The 20,930-nt window shown below is 36.2% G+C and overlaps 1 protein-coding gene across 2 annotated transcripts in view; it reads right to left on the bottom strand.

Annotated features, from left to right (window-relative positions):
* Positions 1-20,930, bottom strand: part of LOC582022 (serine/threonine-protein kinase N2) — a 65,716-nt gene that overhangs the window by 26,560 nt on the left and 18,226 nt on the right. For both annotated transcript variants that reach the window (XM_030997862.1, XM_030997861.1), the window contains exons 3-4: positions 16,094-16,411; positions 2,810-2,976 (exon numbers count right to left, since the gene is read on the bottom strand). In XM_030997862.1, the coding sequence (XP_030853722.1) occupies positions 2,810-2,976; positions 16,094-16,411 (485 nt within the window). The remainder of the gene's footprint in view (positions 1-2,809; positions 2,977-16,093; positions 16,412-20,930) is intronic.

Below are 20,930 nucleotides of genomic sequence, written 5' to 3'. Positions count from 1 at the left end.
CTGATTCCACAACGTTTCTTTGACAATGCAATCGCATGACCAGAACTGGACTTTACCTTCTATTAAACTAGCAGTAGCAATACATTACATGTATGCTACATACATGTACATAAGAGTTGTGAAGGGGACTTTCCCTGTCTACATGCATAAAGCATAGGCGAGAAGTTATTGATATTTCCTACTGTATGAAACTCAAGCATTGAGGCCTATACCTACTCCAACTACATCTTCCGGTACATGAATACTAGTGGAAAATGGACATTTATTTGTCAAAAGATAAATTAGCTTTGAAAGAGAGCAAATGCAGTTTAAACCAGTTGCATCAGTTGCCAAATTATAATTGAGTTTAGTTTCTAATTATCATTGCAACTAGATTTATCAATCTAATGAGGTATTTCCAAGAGCCATTCAAGAGTACCGGGTACTTATATTCTGTGAAATCCATGTATTACTATCCATTAAAGTCTCTGAAAAATAGCATAACACAGGAAGGAAGTTTCATGCAAAATTATCTAGGGTGTCAAATTCTATATTCCTTTATAAAGTATACATGTAAGTACAGATGGTGAAAACAAAGCATAACATTTAATTTTTACTAACTCTAGTACTACAAGTAGGAGCAATTTTTACCCCCCCCCAAAAAAAAAAAAAAAAAAATAACAATCAATTACACTTTGGACCGACTTTGTGCCACTACAAGTCAGATGATAGCAGTGACAATGGGAACATACACAAGTGCTCAAAACATAGCTCCAGATGGAGTTCATAGTATAGTCACTGAACTGTAACAGCAACATTAAACTTCACTGTTATTGCAGGCAACATGAGTGTTTGAGATTAAAGGCACATCACTGTACCACATTATAGCCACACAAACCTAGTCAAAAGTGTCATATTATGGCACTTTTGGCAGTATAATACAGAAGTATTCCTCTAAAAAAATAACATTTTGACGATGTTTAGCGCAAGTTTCAAATGATTTCTTGTTCTTGTAACTTTGCAAATCTCACAAATTTTATCAAAGACCCGATTTAAAACGGAGCTTAAAACGAGCTCCCGCCATTAACACTTGCATACAATTATCATTGGGTTTGATAGCTTCTCGCAAGAGTATCTGTAAGGGAACACACTTTGAAGCAACTTTATAGTGTCTGCATACAGATTTAGAACCAAGTAACAATATATTCAAGATAAAGAGACAAACACGAGCTTGAGGAGATAAGAATGAGGTTGGAGAGGCCTTTAGAGAGAAAAAAAAGAAGGTTGTAATGTGAGACGGGTGATCATTACAAGAAAATGAAAGCACAAATGAACCGGTGTCCAACTTCTAAAAATCAGAACATTTCTAGAATCATAGAAATTACAGACATATCCTGATTTTAAAAAAGGTGTCAAATTACACAAAGTATTCTCCATGATGCTCAAAGTTGAGCATTGAACCCCCTGAAAGCAGGTTTTGAAGAAAAAGGATTAAAGGAAGAGGGGATGAAGTTGAAACAGAAAAGAAGGAAGAGAAGAGAAACTGACCTTGTATTCTGAGTACTGTTGAATTTACCTTCCAAATCTTTTTGCCCCCTCCAATTTTAAATTATTTCATACATGTTTTTGTAGTTTTTCGTCTTTATATTGTGTTTATCTCTGTCTTTTGTGATATCTTTACCTAATGTATACTCAGTAATATAAATTGTAAATATTCGGGGGAGCTTTTTTAAACAAGGCCACGATGGGCTTTTCCTTTGTTCTCCTATTTCATTTGAAGTTATTGTATTAATTGAACATTCTTTGTATGTATATACATGTATACTAGTATGTTTATTTGCATTTGATGTGTTTTTTATAAAAATGAAATGAATAAACGAACGAACGAACGAACGAACGAACAAAAAAGATTTGAAGTTATTGTATTGATTGAACATTCTTTGTATGTATATATATACTAGTATGTTTATTTGCATTTGATGTGTTTTTTATAAAAATGAAATGAATAAACGAACGAACGAACGAACGAAAAAGATTTGAAGTTATTGTATTGATTGAACATTCTTTGTATGTATATATACTAGTATGTTTATTTGCATTTGATGTGTTTTTATAAAAAATGAAATGAATAAACGAACGAACGAACGAAAAAGATTTGAAGTTATTGTATTAATTGAACATTCTTTGTATGTATATATACTAGTATGTTTATTTGCATTTGATGTGTTTTTATAAAAAATGAAATGAATAAACGAACGAACGAACGAAAAAGATTTGAAGTTATTGTATTAATTGAACATTCTTTGTATGTATATATACTAGTATGTTTATTTGCATTTGACGTGTTTTTTATAAAAAATGAAATGAATAAACGAACGAACGAACAAAAAAGATTTGAAGTTATTTTATTAATTGAACATTCTTTGTATGTATATATACTAGTATGTTTATTTGCATTTGACGTGTTTTTTATAAAAAATGAAATGAATAAACGAACGAACGAACGAAAAAGATTTGAAGTTATTGTATTAATTGAACATTCTTTGTATGTATATATAGTATGTTTATTTGCATTTGATGTGTTTTTTATAAAACGAACGAACGAACGAAAAAGATTTGAAGTTATTGTATTAATTGAACATTCTTTGTATGTATATATAGTAGTATGTTTATTTGCATTTGATGTGTTTTTTATAAAAATGAAATGAATAAACGAACGAACGAACGAACGAAAGAGAGCGAAGAGAGGACGGATTGAGAGGAGGCAGAACAGGGGAAGTACCAGGCTCAGGGGTAGAGAAGAAGGAGGAATATACATTAATGAACTCACCTCTGCTAATCCTTTCTTGTCTGAAGTCTTAGCATTGTTGTACATCTTGATAACATTCTTGAAGCCTTCTACCAGGGCTAGCTCCACCTTGTAATGATGTCTCACCTCCTCTACACGGAACTCAATAGGAGTCAGCTGAAGCTCAACCGCTGACGTCCGCCGGAAACCTACAAGAAATAAAATCAATATGTTCTTGCTTTTAAACAATTTCCTTCCTGATTTAAAGGTATAGACCAGTTTTAGAAACGTCCCCTTTCCAAAAATGAAATGGAAGCTCTAATACCAATCATGTGAAAGAATATGTTTTGACTAAACCGTGATGATACAAATTTTGCCGGGAAACCACCTACTAGTTGATATATTTGGTAAAGATCCGGACTGGGCCAAATTTTTTCTCATTTTGATGATTTCAGAACCTTGCAGTACACAAAAATACTTGTATGCTAGATGATCAACAGGGGAATTTATTTTGAACAGGTATCTAACATTTACTGCATCACTGAAATCTGGTAATTTTTAATAGCATGTAGGAAAAATAATAACATGATGTCCCATTCTCCAAAAGCAGACAGACAGACAGACAGATGGATATCATGAAGAGAAAATTGTTTTTGCAAATGGTTTCCAATGTTCTATGTTAACATCATCTACCGATTTGCCGGCGTATAGGCCGCAGTATTTTTGGAAGAGAAAATATCAAAAAGTCGGGGTGCGGCCTATGCGGTGAAAGAGTAAAAAAAGTTTTTTTTTTTTTTTTAGTTTCGATTTATGGCGCTATGCCTGGCAATGTCTCCCAGCTCAGTAATCAGTGTGTTGACTCACCACTCGGAAACTACAACAACACTAAAATTTGACTGTCATCTTGGTTTGAAAGTAATCTTTCTAATAGATTTCAATATGTAGTTTATAATAATAGTTCCTCAATTTTTTTTCTATAACAAATGGTGTACCACAAGGTACACCACTGGTACCATAGGTACTTTATTGTTTTTAATTCACATTAATGATCTTATACATTCTTCTAAAAACGACATTGTTGCTATTATTTGTGACAAGTTTACAAGCACATATCAGCGCCTTTAACTGCACCTCGATGTTAAATGAAGGTCCTTCCACGCGTGGGTTTTCGGCAGCAAAACAACAACAACAAAACAAAAAAAAAAGATTTTTTTTTTTTTTTTTAAATGTCAAAATCGGGGGTGCGGCCTATACGGCGCTGCGGCCATATCGCCGGCAAATACGGTATTGAGCCTGATTCCGTCTGAGACTATGACCACATGAAATATACGCTATACATCAACTACCTACTCAAAACAGAAGCCATGGCCAATGAATACCTTTCAAGGATAATAATTCCATCTACACACCCATAGTGTACACTGAGCTTATTTATATCCTCAGTTTGGAGCCAGAAGGGCATTAACTCACATACTTCAACATAGAATTAACGCCCTTCTGGCTCTCAACAGATGGATTATGTTTTCATATTGCATATTACCAGCTGGTTCACTCAGCATGGATTACAATATAACACCACATCCCCATCTTAAAAAACAACACATGAACCGTAGTCACGCAGTTTGAAGCCTAGCTAAAGGCAGTCACAACAAATGTCAAAGTAATCAATGACAGCGGTGCTGGTGTGAGCCGCAGTTTGGATAATCAAAGTGCTTTTAAAATTAAGTTTATTTTTAGGCAGTATTTATCTCCCTCTCTTTAAGTCTCACATTTAGTTAATATGTCATTAATCAAAGAGAAACTGCCAAATAAAATGATCATGATAGATTTGTACAGACTAGTTTATGAGTGGCACATATATAATCACAGCCTATCAATAATCAATCACAGAAAATTTACAAATTTGCTAATATAATCTCCTGTAGCTATGCCCCCTGGGTATGAATAATACACGAATCAGTGAATCTTCCCAAACTTTGGGGAGATGAAGATCTTTATTTGATAAGATAATCAAATAAGAAAATGTGTTTTCTTATGTTTTAATGACTATAATAAAATAAAAAAAATGAAATTCAATATAGGGTAGAAGTTTTTTATGAAATATACTATTTAATCATTTTGGATATAATGGCATCAAGCTAAAAGAAATCAGTAGCTAAATGAAGGTGTTCAAAAAGTTACCATTTAGTAACATTCATAATTGAAATTTATTATGGGCATTATCTTTAATTTAGTGTACTTTTTCATCAACTAATTGCAGGCTTGTATTTTGTAGAACAGGAGTATTGGATGGCAATTATTAAAGGTAATACAAAGTTTTGGGAAATTTTGAAAATTGGGTGGATAGTTATTCTTTACTATTTTGATATATTTGGATGCCCCTGTGGATGTGTTATAAGCACTAGAAAATTTAGCCCCTAAAACACTCCTACCTTTGAGAAAAATTAAATATAAACATTTTAAATAGCGCCTACGGCTGTTCAATGGTAGCTACGACCATGAAAATCTCACAATATGTACTTGTGATATATAATTTTCAAACGAGAATAGCTAATCGGTTGATTTAGTCAATAAACATTGTTTTATAGCTTAATTAATATCTTGACCTTGAGAGGGAGCTATATTAGAGTCTATTTTTTACAATTTCATAACTTAAGACTCGTTTTCAATAGCGACAACGATCACTGAATATTGTAGGATCGCATAGGCTTCCAATAAGTTCATTTGAACCAAATTCATGACCCCATACCAAAACTTTGTAATACCTTTAAAGCGATGTCAATCTAGGTCTATATTTCATTGAGACAAAATAAATATTCTACAATGGACCATGTTTCTGCTTCAATTACAGCAACAACATAATAACAAATCTTCTCCTTTGTAAACGATACTCACTTTACGCACAGAAATTGAAACAGCTTTAAAGTACAATGACCCCAAAATTCATGGGTCCTTTGAATATCACTTTCAATTATGAAATGAAACATTGTCATGTGAAATATTCATCAAAGTATAGATCATTCAAGTGTTCTGTAAACTCAACATAATGTTTCTATTCTAGTGGCTGAATTTCAAATTGATACAAGTACATTGTAGACAGCTGTACAGTACATAGAAAAGAATGCTACATTTATGTGCAAGGAGACACTATGAACATGACTGACAAAGAAAGCGGACAAACTTCTGAATTTACTAGGGCATATGCCTACTATTAAACTCTAAACTTCTATCATTTGAACAAAGCCAAATCCTCTTAAACCTTGAGCTCAACCATTCTAAAGCTCTTTCTGTGAATATAACTGGAAGGTTTTATCCTCTTAATCCCTTGAATAATGTCCAGAGTTTGAGTCATCATTAGACCGCTTTGTATTCCCTATAAAAGAATGTATTGCTGGTGACAAAATACTGACAGTATTAATGGACAATTGCATGGGCGGGCCGAAATTATGATAATCTGACCATGGATCACTCTTTGATCCACTATGATCAACAAAATTTGAAGTTCCTACCGGTCATGCAATTGAATAGGATGAGCAGGATGGTTCTAGAGATCTGTAAAGGTTTGTAGATTTGTAGGCCTTGGGCTAGTTGTGAGTCAAACAAAAACAGTGGCCTGTGAAATGATTTTGTCATGCCTTTTTTTTTTCTTGGGGGGGGGGGGGCACTACTACCTGCATTTCTATCACTTTTCTAATGAACAATATGCATTTGTTACTATGGTTGCTGCAGTTATATCAGTACTTTTCACCTGACTAAATGTACATTATGTAGGCAGGGCTAAAATAAATATTGACAGGAGTCCCTACCCCTGAATATCTACTCAAGAACCCCCACCCCCCCCCCCCCCTCAAACAAGATATCATATTTTGTCATTTGTATATCAGCCTTATCTTATGAACAAAGATCCTAAAATCTTTGTAGTGGGTCCATGTTTGAAGGAAGAAAAACAGTGTGGAGTCCTGATGTAAGCTTTGCCCCAGCCTCCACAATTCAGCAAACCGAGTCTGTACCATGAGACTAGGTCGTGCAGCTGAAGTGCATGATGATGATAGCCTATAACAATGTAGGTATGGGACGGAGGGCTGAATTTAGCTGTACAAGGTTAGCACAATATTATGATAAGGAATATTCCATATCCATCCCCTATCAAGCTCAATAATTTGAGGGGAGTGGAGATTGTAGTGTCATTAGGAACTACAGCTAGTGAGCTAGGGGCTCTTTTTTCTAGGAGGGGGGGGGGGGGCTGAGCCTGAGTGGACGACATCTCTTGCAAAACAAGCCTGAATATCAACTGTCCCGTTTTTAAATTTTGCCTGTATACCAACGTGAAGTGAATGACGACAGTTTTGTGTAAAATGAAAAGCATATATTACAATGTTGTTGTTTTTTAAAACTACACATACATGTAGACTACCCTATTACTCATTTCAAATTCGGGGATAGGGGCACCATTATGTATAATGGTTTCATTAGAAGCATTACATCTACAATACTACAGATTCTACTTTCTAAAGTCAGTTTCCTGGAAGATTCAAGATAGCCAATATAACAGACACACACAACAATATACCAAATCCGAGCAAAGAGCCTAAAAAGTGCACTTTTATGAGAGTGATCTGTTCTTCATAATCACTCTTAAATTGGTAATATCGGCAATCCATTATTTCAGCATTTAAACTTATACGTGTGCACTACTCTGCCCATCACATAGAGAATACAGTACTACATGTATATGGACACATCACTTGCAACCATAAGGGACCTTTACTTCACACATCTTTTCCTCGTAATTCCTACTCCTCTTCTAATTCTTCGACCACTCTATGCCAATTTCCCTGATTACCTATCCACAATCCGCCAAAGTGATTGCAGCACGCTCGCAGCTTGAAATCCATTCTCCAGCCGCCACCGCGAAATCAATCTCTGGCTCCTTAATTTGTATTAACGTGTACGGCAAGGGACGTCTTCATTCAGATTTAATTGCCGTGAATGGACGTACAAATGAGGGGAAATTGCTCTTAACCCAACATGGCCGATTCATGCTCTAAGCAGATGGCAGGCCCTTGTTAAAGTTCAAAAACATCTTGATATCTTCAGCTGGTTCATAATTCATTATACATGTATATATCACTTAGAAAGTTCTGAATAATTCAAACAAAAACATGTAAATGTTTAATGTGTGGATGACTCAAAAATTCCCTGGAATAAAGCATAATGCCTGCACCTAAACGTAGCAGAAAATTAAAATATTTTTTTACCAAATCACATCTTCAGCACCTGAATCAAAGGAAAAGCATATTGGTCTGACTTGGTCTTTATCAAAATTTCTGATTCAACATGGACTGCTCTTTTTGTGAACAACGGGTAAGGTACATTTGAAGTAGCAAACTTTACTTTTAGCATCCACAGACAAAAGAATTAAGAATCAGACAACAGTCCCACAAATAACAAACTTGTGTGTGTTTTTAATATACTTACCAACTACACAGATATACATCTTGACAGACTTCTAAGCTACCACGATACCAAGCCTGAACTGGATGATTGAAAGCAAGTACAGATGATAAACTGACGAAGACAGCTTTGACACAGTAAGCCAACACGCAGCATCAGTTACATACACAATGTAGGCTACCAGTAGTCCGATAGCAACTGATGAAGGAGGACTGACTGACTGGATGAGGTGGTATTACACTGGAGGAACACTGTGAAACTGAGACTGCCCAAACTTCAATTAATGGAGAGTTTCTAAATACAACCATGTATATTAGCATTCAGAATGAGATCTATGCCGAGTGACACATGCGAACGAGCGAAGGGTGTTATGAGAACCCGCCTTTGTTTCGCACCTCGTAATAATAAAGGGAGTCCCTGTAGACTTGGCTACCAGTGTTGGTGTGGCACAGATGATGCAGGATGAATCATCCCTTTGCTTGGAATACTGCTGGTGGTGGGGCGGTGGGGACTGGTCCAGCACTGCAATGGGGTTTACTCTAGGCATGGGAATCTTGATGTTGGTGATGGTATAGCGCAGTGTGGGAGGGAGAATGCACACATGTCTTTTATCAGGGGTTGTGGTGGCCAATGTCAACAGAGTTCAGGCTAGTTTGCTGGATGGATGGCTGACATGCGAACTAGGAATTGCTGCTCTTTGTTTGTAGAGGGTGATAAACTCTTGGCCTGGCTAAGAAAGTAAAGATCAAAGATGTGTCCAATACATATTTCTGCTACTACCGTAAACATGCTCAATAACACCTTATATAGGTACCAAGGGAAATCCACTGAACTCAAAGAAGCAGTTTTCTCGACAAAACAAATCATGGCATAGTACAGTGTAGGCTACATATAACTCCTGATAAACAGTCTTGATGGAAAGGTGTAATGTTTCAGCCTCCTGATCTCTCAGACTCTCACTCTCAGAAGGAAGATTAGATACAATATTTTACGGCATTTACACTAATGTCATTGCAGAAATATATTAAAACACTATAGTAACAGAATCAAGCATTTGAGGTGGATCCAATCAATAGAATAAGTGAAAAGTTGCAATTATGGCCTCCAATATACTTATGACTTTTTAATGTTTTCTTTCCACATCAGAAGTAAACCCCCTGCCATTTTCTAGCTAATGTAGTCGCGTTGGTACAAAAGATTCTGAACACCCGCCAAATAGTTGAATGACTTCACTTCAGCTGCTACAAAAACTCCAAAGCAACAGATGACAGTTTCACTCATCATTTAGACACGGATTCCTTGTAAGTAAGATGAACCACAACAACAAATGCTCAACCAGTGACTCTTCTTTCCAGGAATGTCAGCGGATTTCTTCAAACGTCTAAAACCATGCTCTTCCTAGCTTCACATTGGTAAGCTCCCTGTAGCAAGTTGTCACAGCAACTCAAACCACATTCCCTCTGACAGAAAGCGACATTGTTCATCTGCCTATGTTAGCACATGATACATGTATGCACAAACATGTGGTACCAGGCATGCCAAGACTTTAACCTCCTTGGCTGTGATATGAGTGATTCATACATGCAAACTGAAAGTCAATAATGGCTAGAAATGTGGTCTGCTCACTGAAAAACACATCAGAAATATGATTGCTTGCTGGGAGGGGATAAGGTCCAAACTGCCAATCACCAAAGAATGCCTTTATTTGAAATCGAGATTGGACTCAGATGGAAAAAAACCCAGACGCATACACTGTAGTCTCCTCAGCAGAACTGCCAAATTCCTTTGAAATCTACACTACATATCATGCAATATGCAGGGCCCGGATTGTGTGGATACTAACAAGGGAATATGATTAATACTAGTAGTAAAAGCATTGCACCAGTACTAAAGGGCCATTGATAAAGACAGGTGTTTATTACAGATGAGTAGATTTCTGGATGTAAACAACTACAACACAGTAGTACCGTTTGTGTACTTTGGGTCACTGCCTATTGCATTGTGAAACAACTCTTTGATCAACTATTGTGTGTCTGTTTGAAACTCTTCAATGTCAACCATACGAACAGCTCGCCTATATAAGCATGTTTATTTTGAGTAATCTTGAACAGAGTATTAAATCTACTTTGCATTTTACACTGTCCAAAACAGGTAGGCCTGTCAACTATACTTCCTTTGTTATAGTACTTCAAGGTCAAAGGTGATAGAGGATTTGTATGCTATTGGGTATTGGTTGAAAAGACTATTCAGTCAGACTGATGGATTACTTGACCCTGTACGAGGTCAAAGTTCAAATAAATCCCCCATCAGAAAAAACCCTTCAGACATACATGTGTACATGTAGCTCCCTAGTTTGGTTTCAAGTCTTACTTACTTTAATTTCTACTTTTTATACATCATTATTCAGTTTTTAATAGGCCTCGTTCACATATACATGTATAATAACAATAATCTGGATTTATATAGCACTTAATAAGGAGTACCCTCTCTAGGGCTTTACAGATATTATTACCCTGGTCATCCGATTCATTCACGCACAATGTGCACCATCTCCACTCCCTGGGGAGTATTCCTACACTGTACGATATGGTCACCGTGAGGGCATACCGGTAGGCGATTACTAACACAAATGCTTTCATCATCCTACCGGATCCCCATTTCTCTCTTGAGTATTGAGTGGCAAATGTTGATTAATGCCTTGCCAAAGGATATTAGTGCCTTTCCGGGATTGAACAAATTCATCTACTTTTCATGGGGCACACTAAGCCTATACATTGGGATATGCTCCAAAAAGGTACTACAATGTATAATATTTTCACATTGTGCTGTAAATGGTCATACACGTACACTACACATGGACATGCAAGTAGTCAAAATGTTGTTCTTTTAAGTTTCTGTTGATTTAAAGCCACACTGTACTACTTGTAGCTACTTGCTCCTTCTATATAAAAAAACAATGCCCAATCGGTGACCATTGGTCCCCCATGATCCTCTTTTTCTTACATGTACATTGAGAGCCGAGTTGATGAGATAACCACCTGACCAGTGACTTTGCAGGGTGGACTAATCCCTCATATAAACTAGTACAGATGAGCTTTAATATTTAAAAATAGAAAAACAATGTTTATTTTCAATGAGTATCTATTGATACCATTATCCAAATACATTTAATTCCACGTTCATCAAAATTAGGGTGTTCATTTCAGAGAAATTTCCTGAGATAATAATTACCACACATATTATCTTGCTTCAGACTAAATCTATCATCATTAAAAAGTTAAACAGAACCTTTAATCATGCACCCTCAATTAACTGTGACGCTTCCAACAGATGGTTAATGTAGCAAGGGGTACATTAAATGATAATTATGTCCAAGTTCAGATTAATTAAATTTACTTTCATAAGCTGTACAGCGTACCACAGCGTACCACAGCGTACCACAAATTTGGGCAGCTTGGGCTCATAATACAATGGGTTTAATACCGAATCTTACAAATAAGGGCTGAAAAAGAATAAACAAATGATATTCACAGTTCACTATCCAAAATTATCAATGCAGTAATGCAAGGGAGGGGGTCAAACAAAAATTCCCCCCCCCCAAAAAAAAAGTAAATAAAGAAATAAAGAAATAAATTTTTAAAATGCTTGAACATGTAGAAAGGATCCTACATGTACATGTACATGTGTGTGTGGGGGGGGGGGGGGATTTAAACTTTTATGATGGTTTGATCATTGACAGGAAATCGCATTCCAGTCACTTGATTAAAGTGATATCAGGAAAGAAAAAAATAATTGGTACTGTTCAATAATCATGATAATTAGTGTTATAGTCATTTATTGGAATCCAGTCAGTGTAGATTGAACAAAAGAGAAATCATTCACTTGCCACAAAATGCTATACTATATATAGATCAAAATTCAAAAGGCCTTATGTTCATGCGCAATGGAAATATTAATACAATTTATATTTGCAGATAAACCCATGTGTAATTGTTCATGCAAATTGAATTTCCTTCACCCCATTGGATGTGAAGTCGACTGCAATATGTTTGATTTTAACCTAAATCTAAAAATAAGTCCATCAATATTCATTGAAGTTTACAAAAATTTGCCCCTTTTCACTTGACCTGCAAAAGAGTGCACAATGCAATTAATAATATGGATCTAGGCCACAAATTATATGAGCATCGCGGCATCAGTTTATGACGTCATCAGACCATTTACAACCTAAAGAAAAATAAGGACCATATTGATGTTATCTGACAACACACTAAATTCTTTTCAATTTCACACATTTGCGAACAAAGGAGGCCCTGTATGAACAGATTAATTATTAATCATAACGCAAATTAAATATGGAATGTTGATTGGAGCCTAGTCAAATAGTAGAGGAGGAACAGATTACTGACTTTTGTGATTGAGTTACATGTACGTGTACGTGTAGTGTCAATAGACGACACCTGATAAATAGCAAGCACCTCAGAATCTCATGAAATGTTTTTCTAAAACAATATTTACACTGAAGTACATGAACATGTACAATAAAGAGACAATGAAATAGGATGGAATTTTAAGATACATCATTAAATGATTTGATAATTAATCGATCTTTCTTTGTGAGCAGGATGTCGGTGAGAGTTGCCTGATACCCCATTCAGACTACTGGTATAAGGAATGTTACGAACCTTGTATAAAATGCTTGTTGGCCTGCAAATGGGACATGCAGTATTACCTTAATTTTGGGGGGACCTATAACATACACCTGTACACATGCTGCATTATATAGGCCTACACATACATGTACTGTACATGTACAATGTATAATGTACAGTGTACATAAAGTTACATGTAGATGTACATGTATATTCATGTGTAAAACCACAGTAAAACTGATCTAGGCTGGACCAAAGACAGGGAATGCTGCTAAAACTCTATCAATAATCTGTGTGTAGGAGCTGGAGCAGTATGTTTGCTATCTAGGGACAACTGTATGCCAACTGTTCATGTACACATTAATAATACTGGCATTGAGTAGAAAATTATTGTTTTATACCCTGGTAGCCACGCTACAGAGTGAATCAGGCCAAAACTTACAAGGATTGAATGAAGAGAAACCACATAGACAGATTGTCAGGGAATTTCACTGTGGACCCAACCACAAACTGTAAGCTCCATAATTATGCCATTCATGTCAGCATTGTATTGTAAAGACGGAAGGCTTTAGGGTCCATAGGTGTGTCCAGTTATTGTCCTGCTTATAGACACACACAGACATTCATGCATCCCACCATGGACCAGTCCATGATTCCACTAAACAAAGTTTGAAACCCATTTTCATCCCACCTAAAAATGTTTCAACTGTTACAGATAGCAACCGAGCTGAGTCACATCGACAACAGAACGACCAAAAAAAATTACATTACCCCGACTGGCAGAAAATCAGCCGGCATGAGTTTGTTTATAGTTGTGACGGAGGTATAAACAAAGCAACAAGAAATGGGTAGCAGAGAATAAATATGCATTATGCAATTTTTCATCAAGTCCAATTTGTTATGATTATACTTCATTTTGCATATTTGGAAGGTTCAGAAAAACATGTAATAATGCAATGTTATTGTAGAACTTTAGGGATTTAACTTCAATTGACACACTACAAACAAACAGGAGAGAATTTCTAAGGGAAAATGCATATTCCATTGAAGAAAATAAAAATAACAAAAGCAACTAATGGGACTGGGTAGCCTACATGTACTTCCCTAAGCTCTCAAAAAACTCATCACAGATGAAGGGGGGGGGGGGGTAAAGGGTAAGTTTGAACATCACTGTCAAAGTGCAGAAATACATTTGGAACTTGTTAAAATACATGTATGTACTTTTACACTGTAAAGTGTAGTGACTGATGTATTTCAATGAACAATTCCATATATGCAGTGCCAAATCCAAACACTTCCATACACTGGAGAGTGGTAGAGTAGGCGGCTATCATATTGTTGGTGCGATGACACATAATCAAAAGACAGAACATGACATAAACGCCTCAGGAATGGAGAGGTCAAGTTTGAGGTCAAAAGGTCAAATTGAGGGAGGATGAAGTGGATGAAGTATAGACACAGTGAAGGCATCAAGCCAGTCAGTAGTAAACAATGTCATTTCCAAGGTTTTAAAGGTACTCATGAACATCTAGAAACTTTCCTCACTTGAAAGCTTCTATGGCAAGAAACTTTTGTGAATTGCAGAAGTAATACTGTATGTTGTGAATTTGTGATAGATTCACTCATTTTTCAACATGAAACCCATGATGAATTTTCATCATTCACAAAATGTATGAAAGATTTTAGTTGGTCAGTTTGTACATGTACTCTAGCTTAAAGACCGTCAACACTACTTGGCCAGAAGGGATTAGACCACACAGCGAGGTCACTGACAGGTGGCTTTCTCATTAACTCAGCTCTCAACTAACATACGAAAAAGAGGATCATGGGGGACCAACAGGCACAGATTGGGGAAGTTTTCTATATAGAGGGAGCAAGTAGCTACAAGTAGGACAGTGGGGCTTTAAAGATTGAAAATTAGCCCATAAGGTAACAACAAGATTATATGGTCATTTTTGTTTGCGGCAATAAACTCACAAATTACATGGGTATGGAATTTCTTTGAAATAGCCTACTAGATACAGTGTAAATTTTAATCTAAGAATTCAGGGTTTTTCTATACTGCTGTATAGTGTAGTATGAATTAAATTCCTTCCTAAAGCATTCAGGGTTCTTTTTTTCAAATATTTGAACTCAAAATATTGACATTACGATAAACATTTCAACTACAGTAAACATTATGTACTGTTACAAACATGCATGTCAAAATGTTCAATATTTGTATTGGTATAGTGAAGGGAGACAAGAAAAGAGGTCCTTCTAGGCAGGTGGTCTTATTATACAGGTGGTCTTTTTATACAGGTGGTCGCTAAAGCAGGTTTGACTGTACCTTTGAAACGCAGTACTGACAAGCACTGTAGAAGTAGTTTAGCAAGCACTGGTTTTATTGCATTTTTGTCTACACTAGTAGCAGACAGGCTGTTTATTTTTGTATTCTGTAAACATACTGGCAGGTATTTTTCCCAAAGTTAAATAACTATACATTCCTGAATGTCATTTATAAAATCATTCTCATCTTTCAAAATCCTTGATACTAATAAAATGCCTTCCTCCATGAATAATCAAAAATATTCCCATCCCTGGTCAATAACAAAAAAAATTGATCTGGATACACCTAAGTACTACAAAATGTTCTCTTTAGTCAGGGGTACTGTAGGAGTCACGAGGCTAGCTATCTGGCAATACTCCTGTTTGTGATGAACACCAAACAGGGTTTAAACTGAAATTAAAGCAAGCATCCTTCTCATGTCAACTAGAATTTCATCTCACCAGCACTACATGTCCCTGTAAAGGTTGCATAGATCCGGAATTTCGAAAAAGAAGGGGCATAATATTCATAACATTTGATGACAAGACAAACAAAAAAAGGAAAAAAATTCATATGGGAAGAAGGCACATACTTGGACTTTTGCAATAAAGGGATACCGCTCACGTTTCAAACGGGAGGGGACACAGCATAATTGCCCCCTCCCCATCCCCCCTGAAATCTTCCAGTGGCTTCACCTTCAAACTTGAATTTTGCTACAACCTACCTAGCTGCAGACGGAAGTCAGTCATTGCACATATCAGGGTCTGAACATTCAAAGCTCTATTGCAATGGGGGGGGGGGGGGGGGGGGGGCCTGTCCCAGCCATTTGGGAACCTGGGTTACCATATATATACAAAACCTTTATTTATGTTGGTGTAAAATTATAGTCTATGCATGCAGACTCCAACTCACCCATATCAGAGACCTCCCCTGCCTCCTTCTCCCCGGTGGGGATCTGCCGCGATTGCTGCGCCTGCTGCGTCTTCAAGATCTGCATGCGGATGAACTCAATCTTAGTCTTACTATCCTGGAGCATCTGTTGAGCCTCAGCCAGGAGCTTGCGATCCTTGGTGGGTCCGGAGGAGTACATGTGGATCATGTTCTCCGCCCCTTGCTTCACCTTCATCTCGATGTTAAGCTGCTTCTCCAGGGCACCGATGCGGCTGTTAGGGTTGGGCTTGGGTGGGGGCGCGTCATTCTGGTCCGGCGAGAGGGGGTCGCTCTCCCCACCTGTTGATCGAGAGAGAGAGGGAAAAGGATGAGTTTTTTCATATTTTGATTGTTTACATACATGTAGAACAGTTACAAATGGTTATATGGGCTGGCACTACCATATCTCTTTTCAAATTCAGATAGCAAGTACACTCTAAGCAAATTCCTCTAACATGCACATGTACATCATTAAACATTGTCAAATCTCTCAAATTTACACCTTTTATCTTCTATTTTTTAATATGTGGATGTGTTAGGCTCTAAATGTTGGTACTTTCATCCTTTGTTTGTCTGTTCTTAATCTTTTTACATTTAAGAAGTCAAAGCAGCCCTACAATGTACATGTATGATGATACATGATATCAAGATTAACTTTCAATCAGCTTCTCCTTCAAATTTTCAGAGCCAGAAGGATGTTAACTATTAGTATTGGAAGAAAAAAAAAACACTAAGTTAATGCCTTTCTGGCTCCCAACAGACAAAATACATTTCACAATCAGACCTAAATGTTGCCTTTAAATCCCATCATTAGGACTTGAGTATTAGTTCCTAGAGTGTATCAACCTCCAGTGTAGTGAAGCCCTATATCAAGCCGAGGGACACTGGAGCCGAACACAAAAAGGACTTTATCCCTTATATGACCTGGGTGATTTGAAAGGAAAAGTGAGAAAAAAAAGGGGGATGGACCCATTGTCATTGCCCCTTTGAGGTAGGATTAAGGAAGGGTACAGAAGAATGGGTTCATTCACACTAGGTGAACCACTGCGCAGGCTGTGATGGACTAGTTTGCAGGCACAAACTCTAATCTGACACTTAAACACAAATCCATGAAATCTTGAGCAAAGCCTATCTCTGTCGTTCTCTGGCTATGTCAATTTTTTTAGAAGTACAGAGCCTATAGGGTGCAATAGAAAAATGCATCCTGCATAGTCTCTATCTTCAGACAGTGCTCGGTATCATTTAGGTAATACAACTGACCAGGTCTGCACCCTACAGACTAGTGCTGGACTACTCAGACAGGTCAAGAGGTTTGTGTTCAAAGAGAATTACATAATGAGGGGTATTTATGGCTTTTACTGTAACTGCTGCAAGTCTCGATTGAAAGGTGGAAATAAGAAGTGAAATGTGATGTAAAGTAAATGGAGCAAGTGAGAGAGTGTGTATAAACTAAAGTTCATTTTCTGTTCCTTTTCTCTCTGTGTTTGTTGAAGTAGTGAACACCCAAAGAAGTAACCGAACCAGTTGAAGAAAAAAACTGAATTACAATGTACAAGCAATGTAAACATTTTTAGATGGGTGAAAGTTCGGGTAAAATAATAAAATATGTAAGATGTAACTTTTTAAAGATTCAGATCATATCATCATTATACACGTATGGGAATTTCAAAATTGGTAAAGGTCACTGTCGTTTCGGCCTACAAACAGTAGATGGACAATGCAAAAGGATGACAATACAATTTTTTTCTTTTTATTGAAAGACCAATAACAACATTCCATCCACAATAGATATTGAGTTCAGCCTGAGGGTATAATTATTGACGGAAAATGGAAATTCATACTTTATGTCCTCTTATTATACCAGTTGAATGAACATATTGTATTAATGGGAGACAAACATGCTTTGCGGTCTGAGCTCTCAAAACATTTTTTTGTTCTTATAATTTGTCCAACTTCTTTCAAACTGTTGTCATTTTCTGTGACTTTTCTGCATTCACAAATTCAACTTGTATAAAACTTGAATTGCCCTTAAAGCAATACAAACTCATCAAGAAGACAGGTGTACCAGTTTTTATAAAAATTAAAAAATAATATCAAAGTAACGGGCCAAGGAGTTCAACCCAGTAGCATACTATAAAGCCAGAAAAATTATGTTCATGAAATGGTTGGACATTTCACGTAAAGATCGGATTTGCAAAAGTTTCATGCCACAATTGACAAATGCTTAATTTTTTGCAATTTGTGCACGTTTTCTGCCACGAAATATTGTTGTCCTAAAATGCTATCATGTAAAAGAATTCCCCCATTAAAAATTATAACACAGTTAATTGTTACCCTAGAAAAGCTTAATAAACATGTTCAACAATAAATTTTTAAGTAAGATTTGCAAACGGTACACATTTTTCCCTGAACCTATGATAAAATTGTATGATCATCTGTAACTTCAAGTATACAAATATGTCCCAAGGGAATACCTGGAACTGGTACTTGACAGACAGCTATTAAAGTCAATTTGTAAAATCATCGCAAATCACTGAAAGAGCATCAACAGCTTTTGCCATGAATGATTGATATTGTAATCACTTTATTAAAATGCTTCAGAACTATTAGTGAAATTTGGATACCAATAAAATAAACCAGTAAATGTTGTATTTAGACAGGTAAAATACTGTAGGCCGGACTTGTGTAAAGTTGTTGACAGTAATAATTGACATTGGAAAAGAAAAGAAAAGAAAGACACATTGTTATTCTTTATATTAGGCTGCACCATATTTTTTAATGCACATACAGTACATGTGTACTGTACATTATATTGTACCATAATATATTTACGTCTGAATTGAAATAAAAGACATCTGCTTTAAAATGGGAAACTGAAACAGTGCAGATTTTATGGAAAAATTAAAACCAGTCTGCAAGTTCTGAAGTACAGCCTGACATGCTAAATTTAATTTCCAATCAGCACACCCACAGTTTTAATTGATAATAAGTCCCTACTTAAACTTCACTGAAACTGAAGTATAGATACTGCAAGGATAAAGATTTAATAATTCATCTGCACTTTCATGTACACTAATGATATACAGTACAATGTACATCTTCATACTTAGACAGCTAATGATGTTTAAATCCTAAGACTTTCACTTTTGATCAAAGAAAAATAATGTTCACTATGTCTTTTTTTTTGTAATAATGTTTTTAAGAAATGTCATAAAACTTAGCTCAGCAAAGAAAACTGTTATCGGTACTCCCAATAATAAAATGTACATGTACATTGTACAGTATGTATGCAATGTGTAAATTTCAATCATAAATGCACAACTGTATACAGTTTGTAGTTGTTGTTGTTGTTTTATTTTTAAAATACTTTAGACAAAAATGTAAGATATTGATCTGTAGTTGTTTATTTTCTTTTACTCCTACAATATTTGTATATGATCATAAGGGGTCTTACATGTATCTTGTTGGACATTTACCGGTATACCACTGTAAAATATGATTGTCCTTTCAGACTTTTTAGGGTTGGATCATTTTTAGTTGGAATATCATAAAAAGAGAAAGCTATATCGGTCTAATTTATAATGCATGCATCCAACCATATCCAAGCGACAAACAAAATACAAATAAAAAATGTATGTCCTGAGCATGTCAATCCCTGAAGCCTTCCCCCTTTAAAAATTACAAGCTTGGTTTAAAGGCTAAACATCTGAGTGCCATGAAGGGTATGATGCTGTTTCACAGATCGCAGTAGGTGCAAAATTGTGCGCCCTGGAATTCCGTGCCCTGGGGCAGGCCGAGAAAAATTAATGGTTAAAGCTCAGCACGAGTGCACATTATTGAAATGAAGCTTGTATGATTGGAACATGGAATGAACAGTCCCACTAATGGACTCTCTTGCCACTTTTGGCACTTGTAAACAAGGCACTTGGTAGTGCATTGCCTGCCCTCGCAGATTGAAGAGTATGGTTTTGTGTTGAACTGGACTCTGGCTTCAATTACAATTGTATTACAAAATTGAATTAGTCAATGCAATGCATGTGGGTATTGAAGGACTTCACAACAGAATGAAATGCAGATTCTTCTGAGACACAGAATATTAAACAAAATATATTTTCAAGTACAAATTGAAAAGAAAATGTTTTCCTTGTAAAAGAGAAAATCTGATACTGTGTTTTTTAATTAGTACTCTTTAATTGACCCAAACAGAGCATTGTTGACTAGATGAATCATATAAACTGTATGGACTTTTAAAAATGTGTGTAAAATAACAAACACCAAGACATGATTTAACAAATTCTGATTCACAGTTGTATCAATCAGTAACTACTATAATACAGTGTAGATGTTCATAGAAATACAATGTAGCCTCAAGAGTATTTAATGTTTTCATTTATATACACTGTGTACATGTATCTTGTTCCCAACACAGAACCATTGTAAACAACCATGTACATGTAAACAACAATGTAGGTCATACAATAATATCCATCAAATTTGGCTCATCTTCTTTTACTGCCAATAAATGTTTGACCGTTGACAAATTATAAACTCACAGGAAACATTTCCAAAAACATAAAAGAACAAGATGAACAAAAGGTGGCTCACAAGACAATAAGAAAACCTTCGAGAGTGTCTTCATGTACCCCACACAGGGGATACCTGTCAAAACATATACCTCGTTACAATACATACAAAAATGTAAGGCGGTCTATTTTTTTTTCCATTTGCCCGACTGTACCGGCAAACGTCTGATTCAAAATCGGAAACAATGACAGTCATGTTTCTCCTCACGGTTGAAGGAGCGTCTCCTGTTACAGGG

This window comes from Strongylocentrotus purpuratus, unplaced genomic scaffold (assembly GCF_000002235.5).
Source record: "Strongylocentrotus purpuratus isolate Spur 01 unplaced genomic scaffold, Spur_5.0 spur5_scaffold_4, whole genome shotgun sequence".
NCBI lineage: Eukaryota > Metazoa > Echinodermata > Echinoidea > Camarodonta > Strongylocentrotidae > Strongylocentrotus > Strongylocentrotus purpuratus.
This window is presented reverse-complemented; position numbering and strand designations above follow the sequence as displayed.